General features: G+C 38.1%; 1 protein-coding gene across 1 annotated transcript; it reads left to right on the top strand.

Moving 5' to 3' along the window:
* Positions 1-934: 934 nt before the first annotated feature.
* Positions 935-25,928, top strand: NMU (neuromedin U). Its single transcript, XM_036020774.1, has 10 exons — positions 935-1,244; positions 8,342-8,400; positions 12,709-12,756; positions 16,133-16,192; positions 17,513-17,542; positions 17,633-17,683; positions 19,273-19,347; positions 22,338-22,391; positions 23,465-23,501; positions 25,735-25,928. The coding sequence occupies exons 1-9, from the start codon at positions 1,133-1,135 to the stop codon at positions 23,495-23,497; spliced, it is 522 nt and encodes a 173-aa protein (XP_035876667.1). The 5' UTR covers positions 935-1,132; the 3' UTR covers positions 23,498-23,501; positions 25,735-25,928.
* Positions 25,929-27,045: the final 1,117 nt, after the last annotated feature.

Below are 27,045 nucleotides of genomic sequence, written 5' to 3'. Positions count from 1 at the left end.
TTAACAACTGTAAAAATCAATCAATCGATTAATTAATTAAACAATGTAAAAAAAGAGAAATGTTAATGTACTCCCTTCCTCAGCGTTCCTTTCAAAAGGGGGTCAAATAAGAGCAGCCTTCCCTCCCTCTGTAGAAGGGAATGAAAACCTTACCAGGCCGTGTCCTCGGAGAGGGTGCGGGTAAACGGTTCCACTTAGGAAGGAGGGAGAGGGCAGGGTTCGTGGAAGTCAGGCCACCCTACAAACAGGATGCAACAGCTGGGGAGTGACAGCAGCAAAAAATGCATAGGAAAAGGAATTACCTCAGGCTTGAAATCCATCCAGAAGACAGCCAGAGACCCTCTAGACTTGTTAGAAAGGCATGTGTGGTCAAGGACCCCGCAGTCCTGTCTTCTTGACCTTCATTAAGAGACAACTGCGTTTTCCCAAATGGTCTCCGGCCTTGCAGGGACCTGGGGGAACATCGACATTACCGATGAACCGGTGCTGTTTTTCAGTGCACCGGGCACTGTCCTGTGCGGGGACCCGGGGATAAACCCGTGAAGGGAGCAGAGGTGCTACGGAGCTCAGGGAGAGGGAGCACCACAGTGCGGGGCAGAGCCGCTTCCCCAGGAGGGTGAGGACCGAGGGGAGTCCCAGGAAGGCTAGGAAAAGAGAGAGCGAAGCCACGTACGAGTTAAAAAGTCCCAGACTCTCACGACCACCTGGTTTGCCTCCCTCCTTCGCCCCCCACTCAAACCCCTCCAAAGCAAAGAATGGACGGGCGTTCCTTGTGTGAACCCCACTCTCCCCCTCCCCCAACCTCGCAGGGTGGGGACGGCGAAGTGCGCGGCAGCCTGAGTCACAGCTCGGGCGGGCCGGCGCGGGTCCCCCGAGGGGTGGAGCGGGGGTGGTCGGCGGGTTCCAAGTGACGCCGGAGGGGCCGGGGCGGCCGGCTGCGAGGTGACGCGCCCGCCCGGGGAATGCGCCCTCAGCCCACGTGTCCGCGAGATTTAAAAGTTGGCGGCGCGCGCGCGGCGGTCAGTCAGGCGGCCCAGCCCCACGATCCGAGTTGCAGGACGCAGAAGCAAGATCAGGACACCGTCTGGAGTAGCGCAAAGCCCGGACCCCGGAGCCGTCCGCAGGCGCCAGGATGCTGTCCGCAGCGAACCGCCGCCCCGGGCCGGCCCCGGGACCGGGGGCCACGGCATCCCTGCTCCGGGTGCTGCTGCTGCTGCTCGCCAGCTGCGCGGGCGCCTGCAGAGGTAAGCGGCCCCCGGCACTCGCCGCGCCCCCCGCGCCGCTCGCCACGCTCTGCACTCCCTTTCCTACCTCTGCTCTAGGTTTCTGGCCGCGGGGCTCTCTAGGCTCCCGCCCGGGACCACAGGCGCAGGCAGCCAGCCAGCGGCGCAGGTGCCAGGGGCGCGGCTGGAGCGTGTTCCCCGGCCTCGCGCGCCGGCGCCCGGCAGGCAGGGGGCAGCCAGCGGTGATGGAAACTTGCAGGGCTCCCTCACACTCGGGATGTGCACGCTCCATAGCCCAGAGGTAATGAGAGTTAAAAGAATGAAAATTAAAATTCTTTCCTATTGATTGCAATTACTGGAGGGATTATTGATAGTTGAATCGAAACTAGAATGAGTTTGATACTTCACCTGCAGATGCGAGGTGAAGTCCGAGAATACTCCACTTACGTTCAGATAATCCTGAGCGGTGCCAAAGGCCCTATCCTAGAGGTTTAGAAGGTAAGAGAGACTGTGGCTTATAGGTCTCAGGCACCAGATCAGAAAAAGGAATAGAAATGAATGAATGAATGAATGAATGAATGAATAAAGTGTTAGAGAAGCGAGAGTGCAAGCCAGGCTTGCAGACAGTGCTCCAGCTAAAGTCAAGGAAGTCAAACGTGATTTGATAGCAATAGGGACTTCTGAGCTTGGATTAGGGGGAAGAAGCGGTAAAAGCAAAGGCAAGGCCAGGGAGGGAGGTCTGAAGCGCGCGAGACAAGGTAGAGTAGAGCGCACCTCATAGGGAGGAGAGCACCTTCAAGGTCACCTTTCCAGATGCCTTGAGGGGGACCATCTTCCAGGGCAGACACTGCCCTAAGACGGTGAATTTTGGAACTCCCCAGCAAGCGCTCCTGGAGCTTCCCTCCTCCGCCAGAAACCGCAGTTTCATCATTGTTCGCAACATTGGGGGCTTGAAGCCACAACCGCAGGGACCTTTCAGGGCATGCAGCCAGCTCTGTTAGAGGTGGGGAAACTGAAGCTATTTTTCTTCCCCTACTGTATTTATTTTTATTGCTGCCCTTCAGTTGTTTGCATTTTCTCCTTTCCTGCGGGGGGGTGGGGTGGCGGGGAGGGCGGTCTCCTTCTTGAAAAACAAGGCAATTTGACTTTGGTATCCAAGCAGTCAGAAGCTCGGAGACCTAAACCTTCTCCATATGACATAGCCGGCAGTGATGACTTATGCGAAGTACTGGTGATATTTTTCAATTTTCAATTTGTTATTGGTAAAATTAGGAAGGTGATCTTTATCTACCTTATTAGGGAAGCAGATAATCATAGTTTAAAAGCGGGCTTTTTTTTTCTCTGTCAGGCAAATGTACTTTCCAAGCAGGTTACATACTATATATTTGCAGCGATTTTTGTATCAGTGAGAGACAACTGTTGTGGGGGGTAGTGGGGGAACTTTCAGGCTGCTGGTGACTGAACAGAAACTATGGAAGGCAGCAGCTGCTTTCTAAAAAATGATGTCTTGGGCTTTATTTCCAAAAAGTATACCTACTGTCTGACCAATTGACTCATAAATATACCCAATATTTCTCAAGCAAAGGAATGAGGCACATCCATCACTACACAGACATTTCCTATACTATCCTTTTGTGTCTTCTTTCCCCTTCAGATCTGCTCTTGATATTAAAAGCTAATTTTATCTCTCTACAATTGTGTAGGGACAGGCGGAGAGTGAATACACGGTGCAATCTGTCCTAGTCCCAAATCTCTAAAGATGGCCCTGAAGGGGAAGCATGGCACAGATAAAGAAAACTGGGAGACAATCTATGAAGATTAATTGTTACAGAAGATGCAACAGGATGTATCTAAAAACAGCAAAACACATCACAAAGGCAAAGGAAAATGAAGTGTCAACAAGTATAGCATCCTTGGCAAAAATGAGTTAGCAGAGCATGTAATGGCAATGAGAAGGAAGATAAAGGGCCGGTCAGATTCTGTACATGGAAACAGGTTACTATTCAGAGAACAATGTTAAAATAAGTAAGGAAATTTCCTATAACAGAGAAGCGTTTTGGATATCTGTAACAAACTATCACTTGATAAGCGATCAAGTGCCCAAGACTAAAATAAGAAGTATCCTTTTCTAGTCAAAGCCCTGCTCATGGAAGAATCCTTAAAATTCATTCCTACTCCCAGCTCCAGGTGAACCCTAGTCTTTCTATAATATAGATTCATCTTTTCTGGAAATCCCATGTAAATGGAATCATACAATATTCAGCTTTATCTGACTTATCCTAATATGTCTGGCATTCAGCTATGTTGTAGTACATATCAGTACAGACTGTCCCCTACTAATAATGGCTCTACTTACTACTTTTGAACTTTGTGATGGTACAAAGCAATATACATTCAGTAGAAACCATGCTTTGAATTTTGAGCTTTTCCCAGGTTAGCAATACTGTCTGATATGATAGTCTCTTGTGATGCCAGGCAGAGGCAGCAAGCCATAGCTCCCAGTCAACCACATGATCGTGAGGGTGAACACCGACACTACAATGTACCGTGTTGCCACCATTTGGGGGATATTGTGTTTTGCGTTTTGCATCCCATCATGGCTACAAAATGCCCATCTTTGTCTCCTGTTTATGGTGAACAAATCGAGGAAGGCAATTATTATTGAGGTGAAACACAAAATAATTGCCCAGCTGTAAGCTAATGTAAGTGTTCCAAGCACTTAATGGAGGCTGGGCTAAGCTGTGATGTTTGGTATGTAACCCCGTTGCAAGTTGAGGAGCATCTGTAGTTCATTTCTTTTTAGGGCCCAATAGCATTCCAGTGTTTCGGTGTACCACATTGTGTTGACCTATTCCCCAGATGATGGGTATTTGGATTTTTTTCCTTCTTCTGGCTATTATGGGTAATGCTGCTATGCACAGTCATGTACAAATTTTTGTGTAGATGTAGTAAATGATTCTTTCCTGAGAGTATTGCCTTCGCAATGTTATTAAGATTTATTTAATAATCATTTTGACTTTCTATACTAAGTCAAATGCTGAAATTTCTAGTTGAAAGAGGAGGGTAGTGCTGTACTGTGAAAAATGAGAAATATTACTCCACGATGAACTACAGTCATGTGCTGCATAATGACATTTTGGTCAATGATGGAGGTCCCATAAGATAATTATAGTGCTGAAAAAAAATTTTTTAACCTTTTTTTTTAAGATTTTATTTATTTATTTTTAGAGAGGGAAGGGAGGGAGATAGAGAGAGAGAGAGAAACATCAATGTGCGGTTGCTGGGGGTCATGGCCTGCAACCCAGGCATGTACCCTGGCTGGGAATCGAACCTGGGACACTTTGGATCCCAGCCCAAGCTCAATCCACTGAGCTACACCAGCCAGGGCTTTAAACTTTTTTTTTAAGATTTTGCACTGAAAAATTTATATTGCCTAGTGATGCTTTGATGCAATACATTGCCCATGTGTTTGCCATGATGCTGATGTAAACAAATCTACTGCGCTGCCAGTCATATAAAAGTATAGCACATACCATTATGTACAACAGTACATGGTACTTGATAATGATAACAAAAGACTCTGTTACTCCTCTGTGTAATTGCTATACTATTCTTTTGATTATTACTTTAGAGGGTACTCTTTATAGTTATAAAAAAAGTTGGCTGTAAAACAGTGTGCCACATTATGCCAGCGCAGCCTCATGCATCTCGTGTTTACCACATCTCTTGATTGTTCATTTCCTCTTGTGCTTGATTTCATCTCACATTGTTTTGTTCATCACAGCCCCTAAGCACACAAAGTTCACTGCTAATCTTGCCAGTAAGAGGTGTTTAGTGATTGACCTAGAAACAAAACTAAAAGTGATAGGAAAATCAGTGAAGGTTATTACTCACCAGTCAGGCATGTCCCATGTCACCGTTGCTACAATCTTGAAGAACAAGAACGAAGTGATGGAAGCTGTTAAAGGATCTATTTCACTGAAGACAACAAGACTAACACAAAATGAGAAGGGGCTATGACAGACGTGGAGAAACTTCTAATGGTCTGCGTTGAAGACCAGACACAGAAGAGTAACCCGCTCAGCACTAGGATCACAGCCAAAGCAAAAAGTTTGTTTGTAGTGTTGAAAGAAAGGCTGCCCAGACTAGATAAAGCTAAAGGAATTCACCGCCAGCAAGCCATTATTACATGAAATGTCAAAGGGACTTATTTAAGAAAAAGATCAAAAGTATGATCATTAAAAAGGCAACAAATTCACAACTCTCAACAACTGGATCTAAAAACAAACAAACAAACAAACAAACAAACAAAAAACAAGCAAACAACCAGAACAGGAACAGAGTCATAGGTATGGAGATTATTTGGAGGGTTAGCAGCTGGGAGGGGTAAGGGGGAGCACAGGGGGAAAGGTGCAGGGATTGAAAAGCATGATTGATAGGTACAAAATAGAAGGGGGATGTTAACAATAATATAGGAGTTGGAGCAGCCAAAGAACTTGTATGTATGACCCATGGACATGAACTAAGGAGGTGGGGAGTGCTGGAGGGGAGGAGGGTACTGAGTAGAGTGGGGCAAAGGGGGAAAATTGGGACAACTGTAAGAGCATAATCAATAAAATATACTTTAAAAAAAGAAAGAAAAAGCTGGACCTGAGTGTAACGTTGGATTTACTACTAGTTCTTGGTGGTTTAAATGATTCAAGAATTATTATTTGTTACATAACGTGAAAGTGAGTGGTGAGTTGGCTGGTGCTGATGTAAGGCAGCTGAGGAATTTTTGATAAATCTAGATAAGCTGACTGTGGTGGAAAATATGGACGAAACGCCCCTGTTCTGGAAATGGATACCTGGAAGGACTTGCATCCATAAGGAGGTCAAGTCCATGCCAGGGCTCAAGGCCTTTAAGGACTGGATGACAATCTTACTTGGGGGCAACGTTGCAAGCTACAAACTGAAATCCTCTGTGATCTGGTGCAGTGAGAACCCCAGGGCCTTCAAGCATATCAGTAGGCTCACACTACCAGTGTTCCCTAGGAGCAATAGAAAGTTATAAATGAGGAGTTGCCAAAATAGCTCAGTTGGGAGAGCATTAGACTGAAGATTTAAAGAAATTGTAAATGACCCAGCTTCTCTCTCAAGATGCCCTCCTGAATTACTAGGCCAGTGAAAAGAAGTACTATTTGGAGAAAAGAACACCTTTCCAGATTTTGGCTATTGCTGATAATGCTCCCAGACATCCTCCTTTTACTGATGATCTTCATCCCAATATCAAAGTGGTGTTTCCCCCTCCAAATATCACTTCTTTGATCCAACCAATGGATCGAGGAATGATAGCAGTTTTCGTGGCCTGTTACATGAGGAGGACATTTGAGCAGGCTATTGCTGCAACTGAGGAAGACACTGAGAAGACACTGATGCAATTCTGGAATGATTACAACATCTGCGACTGCACCAAGAACTTACTTGGGCTTCAGATGATGTTGCCAAGGAGTGTATGAATGGGGCATCTTGAAGAAGACACTTAACAGGTTTGTCCATGACTTCAAAGGATTTGCTAAGGATGAGGAAGTTACAAAAATCGAAGCTTTTGAGACAACAGACATCTTTAACTTGGATGTGGATGAAGTTGACTTTGAAGAGCTTCTAGAAGTGGTTCCTGAGGAACTGACTAATGAGGAATTGTTGGAACTGGAACAAGAATGTGTAGCTAGAGAAGAGGAAAGAGAAAAGGCAACTTCCAGATAAGAAAGAGAAGACCCCCCAGCTGGCTGATGTGGCTCAGTGGATTGAGTGCTGACCTGTGAACCAAAGGGTCACCTGGGTTGCGAGCCAGATCCCCAGTAGGGTTTGAGTGAGAGGCAACCACACATTGATGTTTCTCTCCCTCTCTTTCTTTCCTTTCCCCTGTCTGAAAATAAATAAATAAAATCTTAAACAAAGAAGAAGAAGAACCCCAAGAAAACTCAGTGTACGGCTTAATGGAAGTTTTTACAGACCTGAACAAGCTCCTTAAAGTGCTTGAAAACATGGATCCCAACACCGAAAGGTTTTCATTAACAGAAAGGAATGTTCATGATGCATTGTCTGCTTACGAGGGATCTGTGATGGAAAAAAGAAGAAACTAGACAAGCACATGGACATATTTCTGAGAAGAGTATCACCTCCTCCAAGAGAGCCCAGGCAGACCCTTGAGGAGGTGGCCCAGAAGAAGGCAGTGTTATCGCGGGAGGTGACAGCTCCAGGCATGTCATCGCCCCTGAGGATCTCCCAGTGGGGTCAGGTGTGGAGGGACCACAGCGATGTCAGTGACCCTGACCCATGTAGGTCTAGGCTACTGTGTATGTTTGTGCTTTAGTTTTTAACAAAGGAGTTTCAAAAGTGCAAAACAAAATTTAAAAACAGAAAAAAACTATCAAATAAGGATATAAAGAAAGAAACATTTTTTATACAGCGGTAAAATGTGTTTGTTTTAAGCTAAGTGTTATTATTAGAGTCAAAAGCTAAAAAAATAAAAAGTTTATAAAGTAAAAATGTTACAGTAAGCTAAGGTTAATTTCTCATTGAAGAAAGAACAAATTTTTATATAAATGTAGTACATCCTAAGGGCACGGCATTTACAAAGTCCGGAGTGTGCACAGTAAGGTCCTAGGCCTTTGCATTGCTCACCCCTCACTCACTGACTCACCCTTCCAGGACTCACCCTTGCAGGACTTCCAGTCCTGCAAGTTCCATTCATGGTAAGTGTTCAGTCCAGGTGTTCCACTTTTAATCTTATATACCTTATTTTTACTGTATCTTTTCTATTTTAGATATGTTTAGATACACAAATAGCTTTGTGCTACAGTCGCCTGCAATATTCAGTACAGTAACATGCTATACAGGTCTGTAGCCCAGGAGCAGTAATTGGCTGTACTGCATAGACTAAGTGCGTATCGAACTGTACCATCTATCTTTGTGTGAGCGCATTCTGTGATGTTCACACAATGACAAAATCGCCTCACACTGCACTTCTCAGAACATATCCCCACTGTTAAGCAACTAATAAATGTATATATATAAATATTTAATTTTAGAAGAAATACTATAAAATTAACATGTGAGTACAACTTTATTTTTAGGTGCTCCAGTATCACCTCAAGGATTACGTCCTGAACAAGAACTACAGTTGTGGAATGAGGTAAAGAATTATCTTCATACAAATTGGTGGAAAACTTTACCTTTCTTGGAACTTACGGTAAACTGAAAGAACATAATCGAGATTTGGGACATTCACGATTCCAGGGCACTCCAAATTCTCTGGGTCTAACTGCATGCCCCTATGACTCTGCCTGCTTGGCCTGTGCTGGGGCAGATCAGAAATGCTGGGAGTAAATGCCCCACTGAGGGCAGCCTTTGGCTGGTGACCCAGGGGAGTTGGTGGCTAAATACCTGAGCTCAGTTGGAATAACTCTGAGTTCTGCATTGCCTCCCCAAGTTCCCCAGACATATTGACCCCAGTTACCCACAGTGGTAATCTGCTTGATAACATTCCCATTATTGGATTTCTTCTTTTCCTTGTTTCACTTTTTGTAAATATATTTTGTTGATTATGCTATTACCGTTGTTCCATTTTCCCCTCTTTATTCCCTTCTACCCTGTACCCCCCTCACACTAGCATTCCCCCACCCCTGCCTTAGTTCATGTCCATGGATAGCACATATAAGTTCTTTGGCTCCTCCATTTCCTATAATATTCTTAACCTCCTTCTGTCTGTTTTGTACCTACCACTTAGGCATTTTATGGCCATACCATCCTGAACGTGCCTGATCTCATCTTTTCCTTGTTTTATTTTTCTACTCTTCTATTAATGCTTCTTGGATCATCTCCCCCAAAATCTACTTATATCCATATACTTATCTCAAGGCCTGTTTCTAGGGGACCCAACCTAAGACAGAAATTCACATCACACAGACTTGACTTAAAGCAAAAGTAATACTAAAATTCAGTGGGGAAAAGACAGACTTTTTGGCCAATGAGGATTGAGAAACTGCCTCACTATATGGAGGAAAGTAAAATTTATACCCTATACAAAGGTGGACTGCAAGTGGATTAAGATCTAAATATAAAGGGTAAGATTATAGAATTAATAGAAAAGGTTTTCTACTGGGAAAATATCTTTGTTAGCTAGGGGCAGGAAAAGACTTCTTAAATAAAACTTCAGATATAAATCATAGGGCCCAAAATATGATGAATTGAACTGCATTAAAAATAAAGATTCCTTTCAACAAAAGATTCTGTGGATAAGAGATTAATTTTAGAAAACCTAAGAAATCCTATTAAATCATTTAGATAAAGATGGGAATCCAAAGTAAAAACAGTCAAGGGATAGGACAATTTAAGACGAAACCTAAAAGACCAACAAGCATCTAACATGCTGTTCAAATTCATTACTAATAATGAAATGAAAAATAAAACAACAACAAAATGTCACTCTCCACCCATTATCTGGGCAAAAAACAATTAAAATTTAGATAATGGCAAGGGTCAGCAAGGATGTGGGGTGAAAGGACCCTCATGAATTTGTGGTGAGAATGTCAACTCTGGAGCCATCTTGAAAGCAGCCTAGATATCCCCATGATCTAGCATTACCTTTCCTGGGTACGTAGCCCAAAGATACTCTCCTTCAGATCCCTACGTGGAGGACAGATACAAGGAGGCAATGGAAGGATTGGAGGGAACCCTACTGTCTATCATCAGGGAATGTGTAGGCAACATGGCGTGGGTGCACATTGTAGAGTATTCTATGACAGTTCAGAGAAGCACACTAGAAGTACCCAGTAACATGGATAAATCTCAAAGTATAGTATCAGAGAAAAAAATAAGAAAATACCATATATGTGCACAAAACAACAAGATTTTCTAGGACCTAAGCAAATGGAGGTTCCACCTCAGCTACATTAGAAAAGTTGCCTACAGGAGGATGGAATAGGAGTAGGAGCTGGAAATATAGGTGATATTTCCAGCAGGTCCAATGGTGATAGTGTGCTGTGAACCAAGGAGAATACCCTTTGTGTCTAGCCACCCCAACAGTACATATAAGTGGGATGACACGATAGATGGTGAGTGCCAAGCACTAAACAGTCTTTAATAGCACAGAAATCCATAAAGTCTGTTACAAGGATGTTTGTTCTGCTATATCATAATATACACTAGACAAATATAAACAAGATGAAAGATAATTTAGACAACAAATAATGTATAATACAGAAATAGTTATTTTAGCTTGAAATCATCTACATTTCTGTGGGAAATTTCTGAAAAAACATTTTAGATGATAATGCTGGGCGAAACTCAGAGATGTAAAAGCCTTATAAATTCTCTTAGAGAAAAAAATAGTTAAAGGAGTTAAGATGCTAAGAATACTAGAAACACATAATTTCAACCCATATACGGAGAATTAATGGACTGGAAAGATGAATAAGCAGCATCTATCTGTAAAAAACAAAAATGCCAGTTACATGTTAATCCATTTCCAAACATTCATCAATGGGCTCTACAGAGCACTCGAAAGCAATTAGTGGCACTTACAACCATTAGGGCCGGTGTATGAGTAAAACAAACAAATGCTTGCCCAAATGGAGAGCAGGAGAGCAATGTTGCTGTGCCTTTTGGTAAAAAGGAGAACAAAGCCTGAAAAGCTTCGCAATTATCTCTTCATTTGATTAATTGGCGTTTTTTTCTTATTCTGATGTTTTTATTCAAACAATTTTGATGTACTCACTAGTTAATCTTGTGGCTCAAGAGCTCTCTGTTCCTGGACAGGGCGATCTCACACAGATGCACGGTCTGCTCTTCCGGTGGACGGCTCTCCCCTGAGCATGGTGTCTTCAGTACTTAAGCACCACAAAAATTTGAGGAGGAGCCACTTTTTTCTACCCTGCTAAATCACTAGAAACATCATTTGGAACTAATCTATTACACCTTGGTCACAATTCAAAGCTTAAATTAAAATTGTAGATCACAATTTAAAGCTTAAATTGTTCAATGGTAGGTCACAATTCAAAGCTTGAAAGGTATTGTTTTTTGGTTTAAAGCTTAAATTCAAATTCAAATTCAAATTTAAATTAAATTAAATTAAATTCAAAGTTTAAATTAAAATCACAGGTCACAATTCAAAGCTTAAAAGGATATCTTTTTTTTGGCTTTCCCCTCTCAATGGACTTCTCATATTTCTTCCACAAGTTCAATTAAGTTTGGTTCCATGAGATTTATCAAACACTTATTCTGGACAAGTTAGGTATGGCATAGCCCCTGCCCTCAAGACGTTTATCAGTGTGTGTGTGTGTGTGTGTGTGTCTTTCCACTCATGATTCCAGGTTGGTGTGGCATGGAAGAGGGAGCAGTGAGTTGGCACAAGGGACAAGTGGAATAAAACAATTCCCAAATATCTGTGACCTATAGAGATGACAAGTTCTGTGAGGATAAAAAGGAAAGAGACGTAAATAAGCTTATGTTTCTGATAATATTGGACACATTTGTTAATATCTAAATAAGAGAATCGTATTATATTTTAGGACATGTTCATCTTGGAACCAATAAGTAGCTTGAGAAATTATGACCAGAGTGTGATAATCCCCACCCCCTCAGTTTGGTGGGAGACTGGAAATTAAATGAAACTGATCAACAAAGGGTTCTGCAACTAGAAAGGGGCCCTTGAGATGTTAAGCCATAAACAGGACTCCACCTAAATGATCCCAGACAGGCAAGAGTCAGTACCATTTTTTTTCCAACCCCATTTTAAAAGGCCACCAAAGAAATAAATGTCATAAACAACTTCAGACATCCGGCTTAGTGCTTAACTTCTCACCGAGGTTTTAAAAATGATTAATCTGTCTTGTATCACAGTTTAAAATCTTTCAAGTTTTCTTTTCAGCACGAAAGTTAAGAATAGCGAGTTGCCAACTGTAACTCAATAAACCTTTTCTAATGCTGGCTCCTTGGTAGCAAACTGGTAGGTTGCTCTTGTTGTGTAAGAGTTTTTACTGCATGCTATTTAACATGCTATTTATAATTTAGCACTTATGCTACTGTCATTTCATTTAGATGGTGCGGTTAGATTTATGTGTCGTAAAGAACCACATGATTGCAGGGTGCTCCTTAATTCCTAGGCCATTTTCAAGTCACTGTTCACATTTCTCAGGCTGAAGAATCCAGCAAGTTTTTCCCACAATGTTTGAAGTGCCTTTATACTCTCTGATAATCCCTATAAATTGTCCTTGGGGACATCTACCCCTTGTGGCTGGGGGGTGAATTTTGGGGAAATCCCAATTTCAGGGCTTTCTTAGAAAGTTTACAAGGTTCTTCTCTCTCCAATCCAAGATTTCTAAGATGTCACAGAACTTCGATTACTATTACGTAGGTAACTTGACTTTGTAAAATCTGCTTCCCATTTTCTGCTGTTTTCTGTCTATCTTCAAAATGTAATTCGCATTTTTGTTTTCTACAGATAGGTGCTGCTTGTTCATCTTTCCTGTCCATTGGTTCTCAGTCTCAGGTAATTCCAGCTGGAACCGTTTTGTAATGATGTGGGCATTGGTGTGGTGCTGAACACACCATTACTCCCTTTGGATCTGCCATTACTTTATGGGCTCATTAAAACATGCCAATATATTAGAAATTATCACATTATCTGCAGGTAGTATTCAGAGCTATGATCTTATGTTGTGAAGTGCTAAGACTTTTATTTCTAAGTAAAATAGATTTGCAGATAATACATACCTATTTTGCAAAGTAAAACGCTGATTTCAAAATCAAATTCTGTGTTAGGTTAGACATAATGTGTCTACTGCTGTATTGGGTGATACTATCCTGTCCCTCAATGGATTTTGAAACCCACGGAAGGGGAAACTTACAGAATCAGACTTACAGAGGTCAAAGTATCATTGTAACTGAAAAGTCAATTTGTAAATGTGGCCTTGGAGCTGATGCCAAGTGTGTTTGCTAGAAGTATCCCCAGAATTAAACTGTGTTAGACAGTAACTCGAGGCCTCCCACCAGAATCAGCTTTCCTACCACAGGGAAGAGACTTGACAAGAATAGCTGGCCAAAGAGCTGGTTCCCTAAGAGGAGAGGGCTGAATGGAGCATGCCCAGTCTCCTTCTGTCAATCATCTCTCAGGTAACTCACTCCTCTTCCCATAGGGAAGAGTTAAGAGGGGGTGGGGAGAGAGGGGTGTTAGTCTAGCTCCTGTACGTGGAAACACGAGGATTGGCATGTAAGTGGGTCCTCCTCACACCATCTGTCTGCAGCTCTGTCTTTGAGTTAGGCACAGCAGTGTTAGCCTTCATGTCTTGACTTTTTAAATCAGTGTCACTAGACTTCTGGATGGAGAAGAGGGTTCAGCAGGGGTCCAGTCTGACCCTTTCAGAACAATCAACTGTGTGCCTTGGGCCTACCCGCTACATAGTTTGGCCAAGGTTCCATGTCCTTCATAGCCCTTCCAGAATGTCACTGTGGCTGGTGTGGAGACAGACAGCCTTGTATAAGGCTATGTTTCTTCTGCCTCAAGCCATCCCTTGGTCTGCAGAGGATCACTTGAAGGAAGTAGGGAGCAACACCAGAATCATAATAGATGGCATTGATGGCTATGTAACATATGATGGATATGGAATACAAGCTTTTGCATTGTATTTAAAATTTAGGAACACCCTCAGAATCTTTTTTATTTTTGCAGTACTAAACAGACAAATTTTAAAGCACTCATCTAAACACCATCAAGATAAACTAAGTTTTCATTGAATTCAAATACTATGTACATTTTGAGGAGCGGTTGCTAAATTTATTATGGAGTCTTTTATATTACCTGATGCAATTTTTAAAAATCATTGATTTTCACATTAATTGTTATTTTATTTTTATGTGATTATCTGAATAGTGCTTTAAAACATTTTACCAAGTAGAAAATAAAGGATCTTTAAGGTCTAAAACTAAACAATAAAATATTAAATATTAGTATAAAATAAGTCCTTAAAATATAGTTGTAGCTAATTAAATAATGGCTTCATGTAAAGTATTGCTGGAGAAAACATAATTTGTTTTGAAACTTTTTCTGTCAAACTTCAATCTTGTTGCCAAGCCTCTATCCAGCTTAGAATATCTTTTCTAAGGAGATACTCATATGTTTGAATTTATTCTTCTTCAAATTAAGAGACCCATCTTTGACAAATGATATCACTAGTTTTATTATTGCTTTGTGTTTTGCAGCATTTCTAAATGGGCCATAAAAAGGAGTTTTAGGGATTTATTTCCAGATTTTTATGGGGTGACCTGTGTCTCCATCCCTGAGGAGAAGCAGTGAGAAACACTGTTTGCTCTCTCACCCGACTCCCAGACATAGGTGTAACAGTCAATGCCAATTCCACACAGGAATACGTAAAGGCCAGAAGACCTAGTTCGCAGGCCACACATCTACCAACTGCTGGACACATGTGGTGTTGGGCAAATGACACATGTGGGCAAATGACAGTGTCTTGAAACCTTACTTCTTTTATATATGAGAATAGCAGTTCCTCCCCTGTATACCCTACAGCTGTGTTTTAAGGACAGAATGTGAATTATGTATGTGAAAGTGTTTTGAAATTTATTGAAGCACTATATAAATATGAGCCATTTAATCGTATTAATAAATAGCCTATCAAATTGCATTGCAGGCAAACAAGTAAAATAGAGCAAAACAAACCTCCGACGCCAGGAGAGAAGTTGTTTCATGACTCCTAACTGCATTCCTAACTACAACCAACCATGTTAAGCATGCGCTATTGTTCAAAAGTTGAGGATATAGGTGGCCCTGAATAATGCTTTTGATATGTCTTCTAAATGATGAGTAACTACAGCTGTAAATCAAGCTTTACAGGTCACACATTTTTAATGCTACCATTGTTACCTAATTGCTATATACCTGGCACTGTACTAAGAGCTTTAACCACATTTAATCCTTCCAAGAGCTCTCTGCAGCAGTGTTGTCATCCCTGATTTATGGGCGAAGAGACTGAAGTTTACAGAAGTTAGGTAACCAGCCCAAAGTAACACAGCTAATAAGGAGCAGGATGAAATTTGCACTGCTATAGAGTTGCAGGCTGCTCAGCTCCATCGCCCCTGTTTTTAACCACTGGTTCTATCACCCCCATGGATCCAGATCCTCATTACTTCCAGTGTGCATTTATTAAGCAATTAGTTGCTCATGGTACTACTGTGCTAAGTTCTGTGCAAAGTAGGTTTCGCCCCTGCTTGTCCATTTGTGCGATTCCTCACCACACCCAGCTGGCTGCTAAACACAGGGAGCCCTGCCCTACTTCTGCACTCAGATGCTTTGAAAACCTGATCCTGGGGTGTGCAGTCAGCAGCCTGGAAGGGTGGTAACTCAGATTAGGGCCCATTCATGGCTTCTTCCCTTCCCACTCCCATTGTTTGCAAGCAGTTGCAGGATTTTCAAATTAGCCAATAATGAGTAATATTCAGTGAGGCTCAGAGCTTTCACATGTAGATCCAGGCTTTGCTGCATACTGGGAAGAATAATCCCTCTTTTGGTACTGCCCAAGTTACTGTCAGTCATAGAATTCCATGAAGTCTTAGCAAGTACTGAGAACTATGTGTACGAGAACTTAGCCCTCCACAATGGAGAACTTAATTAGTGCACATATACAGAGCATTGCTTTTTTTCCCCTGATTGGAAGGAAGGCTTTACTTTTAGGAGCCAAGTTATTGTCATGAGAGAAATCGAGGGATTCCAATAGCGTTTCAGTGGGCCTCAGGAAGGATTCTATTGTGGATAATTGGAACACTGGTGTGTCCCTAACATTCAGTGGTTGTATCTTCTATGCAAGTGTTGTTAAATCAGAAGCACAGCTGGTGTGTCTTCTCATTTCCATTAGGCATCCAATGCATTGGAGGAACTTTGCTTCACAATTATGGGGACTCTACCAAAACCCCAGGTAAGGTTGAAACAGTGTTTTATTTGTAGGGAAAAATTGCCCAGTGGCATCTTGGAATTCCTACTAGAGGAAAATACACCCAATTTAAAAAGTAAGCCAAGAGGAGCTTGAAGAGGGTAAGCTGATTTGGGGTAAGAAACAAATACTTCAGTTTCTCTGATATCTGAGAATTTAAGGTCATATCCATGGAGTTTACAAGCGTCAATTGGAAAGTTATATGTCCCTGTGAAGTATCTACTTCTGATGAGAGAAATATGGGTTCATTTGGCTCCTTTTCTCTCCCCAGCTCACTACAATTGGAGAACAGATGCATCTTTCTTTGCTAGAAAGACATTAAGAATGCAAAAAAAAAAAAAAAGCAAACTATATTGTTAATGTCAGTTTGAAAATTATATTCTTATTGTGATGCCTTGGTTTCTAATTAAAATTACTTGATTCTTCTGGGAGAACTGTTTGTTCTGAAGTGAAGATAGGAGGGAATGTGAAAAATAGCATAAGGTCACTTTATTTTATATTCTATATCTTATAGATGCACTTATTTTAAAACTATCTTATTAAGTGTAAGAGCCTCAAGTTTAGAATTATATTTCTCATTAGCAGTTCTAGTTTAACCATGACTATTGGTACATTTTGTCATGCCTTTCACATACAAAAACTAAAAGAAAACTTGATTTTGTGAAACCGTAAATGTTTTCTGAAAGTCAGTATTTTTTACTGTATTTTTCCAGTGTTTTTAATAGTGACATTTTCAAAACTTTTTCTTCTGATTAAAATAAAAGAAATGACAATGGTGTTTATCCCTGAGTTTCCTCTTATATTAAAAGTAAATGAGAACCAAAAAGAACAACAACAAAAAGAATGATACGGTTCATTTGTAAAAACAGACTTTTGGAGGGGGAGGGGAATATAGATAGGTTTATAAAAGCAAAAATAACTTATAATCTTATTATTTAGTGATAACAACTACAAATACTTTCATGTGATTCCTTCTAGTCTGTTTCTCTGAATATTCTATATGTAATCGTATCATCCCCATCCACCACTGTTGAACTTGTAGGATGTTTCCATTTTTTTCGCTCATGAATAATGCTGCAGTAAGGACCTTGTACACCATGAACAGTCTTTAATTTCTCATTTACTTTTAGAGCAATATATACTTAACCAATTTCAGTATTATAATTTACATGTAATATGTCATATGTTTTTAAAACTTAATGAAAATTTCACATTATAAATTTTATATTATATATTACACATAACATACATTATCATTTTATGTTGTGCATACTATAATGATAGTTACATATCTTTTTTCAACAGGAAACAGATGAAAAAATAAATACCAAAAGGGTAAGGTGATTTCCATAAACATATACATTAAAAATAATGAAGTAAAGCACTAATCCTCTATAGTAAAGCTCACTACTTTTTTTTTAACAGTTCTTATTTCATTATTCCAAGACACGGAAGTTGGGCAATTCAAATGTTGTGGTAAGTTGATGGATTAATTCTTATGAGTAATGACTGGTATTTTTCCCAAACCTGTTTTTGCAGTTTATCTAATAGAACTAGATTAAAATTCTTTTATTTTTACTTTAAAAGTTTATACACACATGAACAAATAGCATTCACATTTATTATACATTTATTTTATATCTCAATAACTACATGCATATTAAAATCATTCTTTCATTCAACAATTATTCACTGAGTATCTGCTATGTGCTAATCACAGCTCTAGATACTAGAAATATAGCTGTAAATAAAATAGAAGATTAAAAAAGAAATCCCTGCTGTCATGTAACCTACATTCTAAAGGCCAATAAAGTGAAACAAAACAAAAGAAACCCAAATAATTAAGTAAAACATATTGTTTTAGATGATGATTAGTGCAAGGGAAAATAGTTTTATCCAAAGGCATTTTATCAATAATTTTAAAAGATGATAGTCAAAAATATAATTAAATATAACTAGAAATATCCATTTCTATTCCCTAAGATCTCCTTATTTGTAATTAGGCATTTAGTGTGAGAATTTACTAAGATTAGCTAGATGCCAATAACTTGAATTCAGTTCACTTCTAAATTGTGTATTTTAGTGGTAGTTTTTCTTTTTATGCATGGCTTTTAAAAATGCTAATGAACCTACTCTGGTGTTCCAATTAGACTTAATAATTCACTATAATAATCATTCTAAGCTTGTGACTCGCTACCATGGACCAATCCAAGACTGAGGAGCACAGTGTATTTTAAGCTAGTATGTATCTGTGGAAAGGGAACTGTAATAATAAATTCAGTGTTAAAGTTCATCACATTGAATATTTTACTTATGAGGAGTTTAAAGTTAGGTTATACTGGCTTTAAAAAGCAAATGCAAATTGAATTGGTTAACAATGGTAATCCATCTGATGAGTGGTTTTAATATTTGCAAGAAGGTTCAATTCAAGCCATGCCTTTAAAATGAAACCAAAGCAGGTAGCCACATGTCTCAAATGTGCTTTCATTTTCTTCTGCTTGCATCTTTACATTTTGAGAAAATGTATCTCAGTCATATTTTTCGCTATCAACAACACATCGTCATTTTTTGTGTCCCCTGTTGTCTTGTTCCAATGTCGAATTTTAAATAAACTATATAATTTATAAAAGAGATTACTAGATGTGTGTACAGTATAATCTTCTAGAGAAACATTTTCATAATAAAAAATTGATTCTCCCAGAGGCATTTTCATCTACCCCCCATCATCTTGAATAAGTCTGGAAGCAGACACTACTTCTTGCCCGTCAGAGATGCAGACGGGTGTTTTGCTTCTTGGCAGCTCCAGGTGGACTGATGCTCTCAGGAAAGTGCTTCATCAACCTAATGGCCAACCAAGATCCTAGCATAGAGCGACCAAATTTCAGTCCATCTCTTGGCTTATTCTCCACAGTTCTTTGAAATGCTCACAAAAGGCTGTCTGAGATAACATCTTTCTTGTTCTGTTTGGTCTGGAGCAAGTGTAGCGGGTGAAACAAATAGGAAACTGTCTTTATGCCCAATGCTGAGAAGCCTCTGTGCTCATCGTGTGTGTTCGTGTCTCTCAGTCATCTGTCGTGCATCCGTTGCTGCAGCTCGTTCCTCAACTGCATGAGAGAAGAATGAAGAGATTCAAAGTGGACGTATGTAAACAAACTGCATGTTTGCTTTGCCACTGTGTGTGGGGCGGCTCTTCTCTTAACTTCTAGTTGTGTTTCATAAGATGCTCTTCACAGGATAAGCCCCATGTAAACAGTCAGGTAGCCTCAGAGCATCCGTTTCCCAGAGTGGTGTCACACTCAGGAAGAAAAATTTGTTTCCCTTCCCCTTAGTATGGTCCTTCTATCTCAAGTTAGGAGCAGTGAAGAAAGCTGGGGTTAGATTCCCTTCCTAGTGAGGAAACCTATTCTTGGTTTAAGTAAGGACACAGCCAGTGTGCCTAGTCTCTAGGTAGGAAAAGAAGAAAAAAAGCAATTCACTGCCCCTTCGTATACAGGTTGGCAAAAGGCTGGGATGGCAGTCTTTCTATCTAAGTATTAAAGGGTTAGTAAAAGTAATACTTTAGGCTCAAGAAGTCAATATATCAGAAACTAATTATGGATGTCTTGTCTGAAATCAGTATCTATGTTTAAGATAAATATAACTTTGTTAACTGCTTTTTAAACTAGAAATTGTGTTTATATTGTTATTTTAAAAGAATGTTAACTCTTTCAATGATGGAAGTTTCTAGGTATTATTTTTAAGTAATGCCCTAGATTGTTACAATGCATTATAGTTTTCAGTCTTATTTTTTCTTTTGGCAACTCTGCTGGTGCTTACATAAATAGTGTTATCCTCAGTTTACTAATGGGAAAATAACTCAGAATGGGTAAAGGTGACCCCTAGATCATTCTAGCAAGTGAGATTAGAAATTACAATAGATTCTTCTAACTTCTAGTCTTGGCAAATATTTTGTTTTTGTTATACCATTTCTTTTATAGTCTAGTCTTGGATACTTCTATTATTTTATTGTTATATTTTCCCTTAATTTAAATGTCATCTTAATTCTATTCTTCTTTATGTACTACCAAAAGTCTTCAAATACTTTTAAAAATGCATACAATTTAGAAAAAAATTCCTCAAAATTTGTTTTTCTGGTCATTATTTCCTCCCTAAATTCTTCACATTCTTAAACTAACCTTCTAAGGAAGTTAGTATCTGCTGCCAGCTTGAAAGAGAAATGTAAGAGAAATTGTAGTAGCCCCTTAAAATTGTAGAATTTCCAGTGTGAAAAGAATCAAATCAGTTATTATCAAGCTTTCTAGAAGTAATATACACCTTTTTTGTATTAAAATCAGCTCTCTGAAGTTTGCTTAGCTCATGAATAGTGTAAAATTTCAATTTAAAGATTCAGTTTCTTAAAATATATCAGCAAATTATGAGTTTGCTATATCACTTCATACTATATTTACAGACAACTAGCTAAAAATATAAACTATGACTTGGTAGTTATGTTCTGTTTGACAAAGAATAACTCCTATATTGCAGCAAGACAAATTTCCTAGGAACTACAAAAGAAAAGAATGTAAGCCATGAATAGAAAAATAAAATTACAATACTGTTAGCTTTGCTGAACCTAGGTCACCTAATTTCAAACATATTTTTGATAGTGAAGTATTTGGGGTTCTTAGAGAAAAGGAGTTTTCAGATCCTAGTGTAATTCCAACACTTTTCTTAAATTTTTGTTTGCTAAACATCCTCACTTCCTTTCCCACAAATTCTCTTTGTATACTATTGTCTGTCCAATGATAAGATTAAAACAACCTGTATATTTGGATGTGAAAGTTTTTAATTTTAGCATGTTTTAAGCTACATTTTGTCCTCCTTTTCTTTTTCCTCGTATAATCATATAAATGTATAGTTTCTATATGTACATTTATAAATATGAAAAATTTCAATCTTTTAAGTAATTTGAGTGGATTTATAATCAGGAGGAGAATTAGGTATAAAATATTGAAAATTTCAGATATATTTGTTGTAAAGCAGGGATTTCAGAATTTTAATAGATGTCAGAGCTATTTCTTAGAATTTAAAAATATTATTTTACTTACATTATGGAATAATTGCAAAAGGTCTTGTTGACAAATTTTATGGTGATTGCCATCCTGATATTTTATAATAGGTAGTAGATGAAAATAAGAACTTATTGATAGCCCCGGCTGGCGTAGCTCAGTGGATTGAGCTCGGGCTGCGAACCAAAGTGTCACAGGTTCGATTCCCAGCCAGGGTACATGCTTGGGTTGTAGGCCATAACCCCCAGCAACCACACATTGATGTTTCTCTCTCTTTCTCTCTCTCTCTCTCTCTCTCTCTCCCCCCCTTCCCTCTCTAAAAGTGAATAAATAAAAAAAATTAAATTAAATTAAATTTAAATTTAAAAAAAGAACTTATTGATATAAGAACCAATTTTCTGGAAAACATAGAATGTTAAGTATTTTTCCATTAAGTTTAAAATGAAATGAATGTTTTGAGAAAAGAAACACTTCAAAATATACCCACTATGGATAATTGGTTTGTTCCTATTTGATATTGTTTTCATTACCATTTCTATAAATATAATTAGTTTGGGAAAATCTCTTCTGAAGTCTCATTAAATAAATATAGTTTACCAAAGCTGTTCCTCAATTTCTATTTAAATTCCTATAGAAACATTGTGTAGTTTAGCTTAGACACAATTCTGTATTTTTTTCCTGTTGTTGTGCTAGCACATAAAATATGTATTTAAAACAAATTATTTTGTTCTAACAAAATGCTAAAAGGAGACTTTACATATAGTTAATTATGAAGTTATTGGCATTTCTCTTTCTACTTATTGATGAATATATATTGTGACAAATTTCCTGCAAATAGAATATTTATATTAATAAGGAAATTATTTAAAAATATAACATTCTGCTGATACTGATAGTTTTGGGAAATTCTTCAGGTGGAAATACAAAGATTAGCTATTGTTATGAATTATACATTCAAGTCCTTGAGTCCCTCTTTTTTAATTACAATAGTTGAAAATAACTTTGAGCTTCACAATACTCTCAAGAAGAATATGCACTTATTACTGTTATTTGATTTTTGATGTCCTTATTTTCAATTCCAGGAAGAATTACAAGGTCCTATTGCAAGTCAAAGACGAAGCTACTTTTTATTCAGGGTATGCACATACTGTATTTTTAAAAATCAATTAATATCAAAATTTAAAAATACTTTTACTTGCATTTATTTACATTACCTCATATGAGTTTTGAAGTTTATTCATAAATAATTGACATCAAGTGCCATAGTCTGAGATTCACTTCTGTCACCAACTTATTGCTCCAATATTGTGGTATCTATAATCTCTTCTCTAATCTACTACTCATATTTGTAAATGCCCCAGTGACATTAACTTATTTGGAGTTCCACAAAACCTAGTTCCACAAAATTTCACATGTAGCAAATGAGTGTCTTAAAGATGTATCACTCCTAAATTCTAAGGACTCATTTACTAAATGTTTATTTGGTAGATTAAAAGAGTTATGACTAAAAAATATAAAAGAGATTTGACTATTTTCACAAGTTTTTAAAAGTAAAAGAATCAACTACAATAACTAGAGAAAACTTTGTCATTGTACTTAGTCTTTTGCATGTCTGAACTGTCTATGAAATGTTTCTTTCTAAGCAGCTATACTTTCTAAAATGTTTGTACCCCTAATACATTATCAGAAAGTTTTCGTCCATTCATTCAGCAACTATTTATTGAATTTTTACTGGGTGCTAAACAATCTATCGAAGGTTGGGAATATAAAGCCAGATAGGATTCTGTTCTTTTGCTCTAGGAGTTTACATCCTAATACAGGATATTGCTAAATAAATAAATAAATAATACTATGTTAAATGCACCTTCAATCCAGGGGCTATGGTTTCTAAAAGAAAGTATGTGACCCAGGCTGGGGAGTGAAGAAGGTACAGAGAGACTTAAGAGCTGAGTTTGAAGAAGCAACAGGAATTAGCCAATGAAATATTTAACTAAAGAATTTCAACTTTATTGGTAGAGGTAATGAGATCCATATGAAAAGAATTGCATTTTGGAAACTAATTCTAACAACAAATTGGAGAACGAATTGAAGGAGCAAGACTACATAGAAGAAGAAATAAGACCATGCATCAAGATCATCATTAGGCTGATTTCTATGATAATTTCCCTCCTTAGTTTCAGTGTTTTATTACTAATTTGTTATTTTTCAGCCACGCAATGGAAGATCAGAAGGTTACATTTGAAATGGTATGTAGTTCACAATTCAACCTAGTTCGAAATGTTCTATCGTTTTCATGTATTCACAAGTGAAACTATGCTCAATATATTTCTCTTATTTGATTGAATGTATACATTAATATTCTATAGAAATACTACAATTAAAGCAGCTATGGGTGCTATATGATTAGAAATGCCAGTGCTGGGGGGCCAGGTTTATCCATGTCGTGTCTCCCTCAGGCCATGCCACAGGTGATTTTGCAGACATGGACTTCACCATCATTTGTTGTGCAACTACGTGTAAGGGATGGTGTTCTCACCGTGTTAATCAGTGTCCACAGGAATGGGTCAGAACTTACAGAATGAATGCATTTCTGTCTTCCAAATGATTCATTTTCAAAGATTCTTTATAAAAGCTGTGATTTACTATTTCTAGAGGATAAAAAGATGTGGAAGACATAAGAGCATCACTTCTACTTTGGGATTCCCAGTTCCTGCTTCAATGCAGAGATATAGTAGACTCTTGGTGGCTATTTAATGGCCCTACATATTTAATAAATATATTAATTCTAATATCTTATTAAGAAAGAATTTTTAAATTAATGCCAAATGCAAATTGATAAATTTGTAACACAGAAATAAAAGTATATTCTACTATATGTAATCCAAAATGCAGATTTTGTGCTGGAACATACAGAGTCCAGCACAAATAACACCCCTTGTTTATTACACAAAAATTTTTTATTACAGAATCATAAGCATGTAATTCTATAACATAACAATATCACATTCAAGAACACCATATGACATTTTAGGTGAAATGCTCCAATTGCTGTCCATCTTGTGTGAGACATTCAGAAAATACTGAGCATTAAAACTTTGTATTTTTTCCATTACCATTTAGTCCCCTTACACACCCCTCCCCCAGCAACCACCACACCACTGTCCATGTCCATGAGTCCTTTCTCCTTTTTGCTGAATCCCTCCACCCCCTAACCTCCTCCCACCCAGCTGTCATCCTGCTCTCTGTCCCCATTTTCAGTTTATGTCAGGAACAAAGCAAAGATGCTCTGTCAACTTTTATTTAATGTGGTTCTTATGCATTAGCCAACTGATTTGGACAAGAAAGAAGTAAAAGTTACAAATAAGAGAAAAGTGGGGAAAAATTTAATGTGCTCATGGGGCACACTTAGGGATTTAGATATTCAAACTATTTATGGCATTACTGGTATTAAAGCCTGTTATGTTCATATCAGAAATATAAGCCAACATATTCTTAATTTTTTCTTTGTTCAAGGAACTAAGAAAAAGTTAATTGAAAAAAACTTTCATAATTTTACAAATGCAGAAGTATTTACATAATATAAAAGTAGTTTAATTCTAAATGTGAAAAAAATCTGTGATTGTAACATCAAAGTAAGTATTAGAGTGCTCACAAATGTAAAAATAGAATAATCTATGATTTGCTCAATTTAGTAAAAAGTTCCCTCTAAAGCCAAGAAAATAGTTTTATTTGGATTATTTTCAAAATTAGGGTCTACATAGACTAGTTCACTCGGGATTTCTTTTATTTGTGTCAGTAAAAAAACAGTTCAGTAATTACTTTTTCATTGTTTTTCTCATCTGATTATCTGAGGTCTTACTTTGTTCAGATGAGTTATATTTACTTATAAACTATTACACATAATAGGATGATTTAATCACAAATACATAAGGAAATAAATATTACATGAGGAATAACTATGTAAATTTTGAAATGTTGCACTCACAAGTTTTGATGGTATCAATGTTCTTTAGGAAACCACTTTTATATAGTTAAATACTGTAAAATTTTAGAAGATACAGTCATAACAAAGTAAATTTTCCATCAAAGAGAGATTAAATGATAGCTAAAACTATACACACTGAGAAAATCTGAGAAATAACTCAGATTTCAGTTTTATCATACATGATGAAATATTCATAGAAACTTCTATATACATTACGGGGTACAGCACAAATAATGCCCCCTTTTTATTACAAAATGTTTCATTACAAAATCATAAGCATGTAAATCTGTAACATAACAATATCACAGTCAAGCACACCATATGACATTTTAGGTGAAATGTTCAAATTAAAACTGTAAATTATTACACCTATATTATTATTATTACGTTACCAACCACACTCAAAGAGGTGTTACTTCGGCTGGACCCTGTATATACACATTCACATACTCATTTGTCCTTGAATATAAATTCTTTTTTTTCTCTTTTTACAGGATACCAGCTATTTTCTACAGAAGCAGTGCCATGGAATATAAAATATACTGATATTTTTTGTTTCCTTCTCAAAAACAATCCTTGTTAAGTTTAACATGTTTGAGTATTCCTGTATTGTGAACATTCTCAGTAAAAGTTGGCTGAGACTGTAAATATTTAATTTGTTCAAAATTAAAAAGCATCTTAAAATCTTTTTTGTAGTGTTGTAAGGATAAATAATGTATAATAAAGCTATAAATTATGATTTTTCTTAGATCCCTGCAGCTTTTGACAGTACATGCTATTTTGTTATTTTTATTATAGGCATTCAGCAGAGAATTGAGTTTTAATGAGCTATTTTAGTTGATCCTATTTGGATTTTGCCAGTGACAAAATCACCAGCTCTTATAAAATCACCAAATAAACCTGCTGGAGGAATACCAGCTAAACCCATTGGGCAGTTTGGCCATGATCCATTCATTAGTCCAATAAGCAAGTTCTGATTTATAGCCTGTAAAATTGATGTCTGATTGCTACAGACATATCAAGGGACTAGCTTTTTCTACCAACTAGTAGTATTCACTTTATCTTAAAAATAAGTTGTTTTACCTTGCAACATCTGGAAGGCAACCAGTCTTGTCCATTCCTAGAGAGAAAACAGTCTCAGACAATTATGAATACACTGGAATAACTTTTTATGTCAAGTCAGGGTTTGGTGGACACAGAATTAACCTCAGATGGATGCCGAGACTATCTCCCTTCAGGTTTCCTGGGGTTTTTCCTTTCTGACACCCCCACTCTTGCATAACCACCCTACTCAGATTGCTGGCTGACTAGAGAGGGGTAGCTCTCTGAGTGGATAGGATTAGAGCTTATATTCTTCAGAGTAGAGTATCTGACAAATCTTTGTCTTATTAATGTTGACCACTGATTATAACTTAAATTATGCCTTATACTAATAAAGTCCCTGAATTTCACTTCTCAATCAAGAACATAGAAAAAGAATGGAGCAGAATAAGACAAAAAGTACAGCCAGCTTTGAAAAATGAGTAGCTGTGACAAGATGGGGTCTTGAAAGCCCTCTCAAAGGGTCTTGAAAGGAGAGGGCCTCCTGCCCTAAAGCAACAGATGCACAGGGTAACATTAGGTAGTGCTATGCACAGTAATCAGCTAGCATGAATTTTGGATAGTCATAATAAGAAAATGGAGTGGAATACTAATTTAAGCAGCAGTTCGCAGAGCCTCTCAGAATGCCAGAGACTTGGGCCACTTACCTGTTTTGGAGCTCACATGATATTAAAATAAAGAAGAAACACCCAAATATGGTTACA

This window comes from Phyllostomus discolor, chromosome 1, assembly GCF_004126475.2.
Source record: "Phyllostomus discolor isolate MPI-MPIP mPhyDis1 chromosome 1, mPhyDis1.pri.v3, whole genome shotgun sequence".
Taxonomy (NCBI): Eukaryota; Metazoa; Chordata; class Mammalia; order Chiroptera; family Phyllostomidae; genus Phyllostomus; species Phyllostomus discolor.
Note: the sequence above shows the minus strand (reverse complement) of the source record. Positions and strands in the feature narration are given on the sequence as shown.

Excerpts from the sequence above, each read along its gene's own strand:
- NMU (XM_036020774.1), top strand. The coding sequence starts at position 1,133 with ATGCTGTCCGCAGCGAACCGCCGCCCCGGGCCGGCCCCGGGACCGGGG. Across the intron at positions 17,543-17,632 it reads AAAAAATAAATACCAAAAGG|TTCTTATTTCATTATTCCAA; the intron begins GTAAGGTGATTT and ends TTTTTTTAACAG. Across the intron at positions 17,684-19,272 it reads TGGGCAATTCAAATGTTGTG|TCATCTGTCGTGCATCCGTT; the intron begins GTAAGTTGATGG and ends CGTGTCTCTCAG.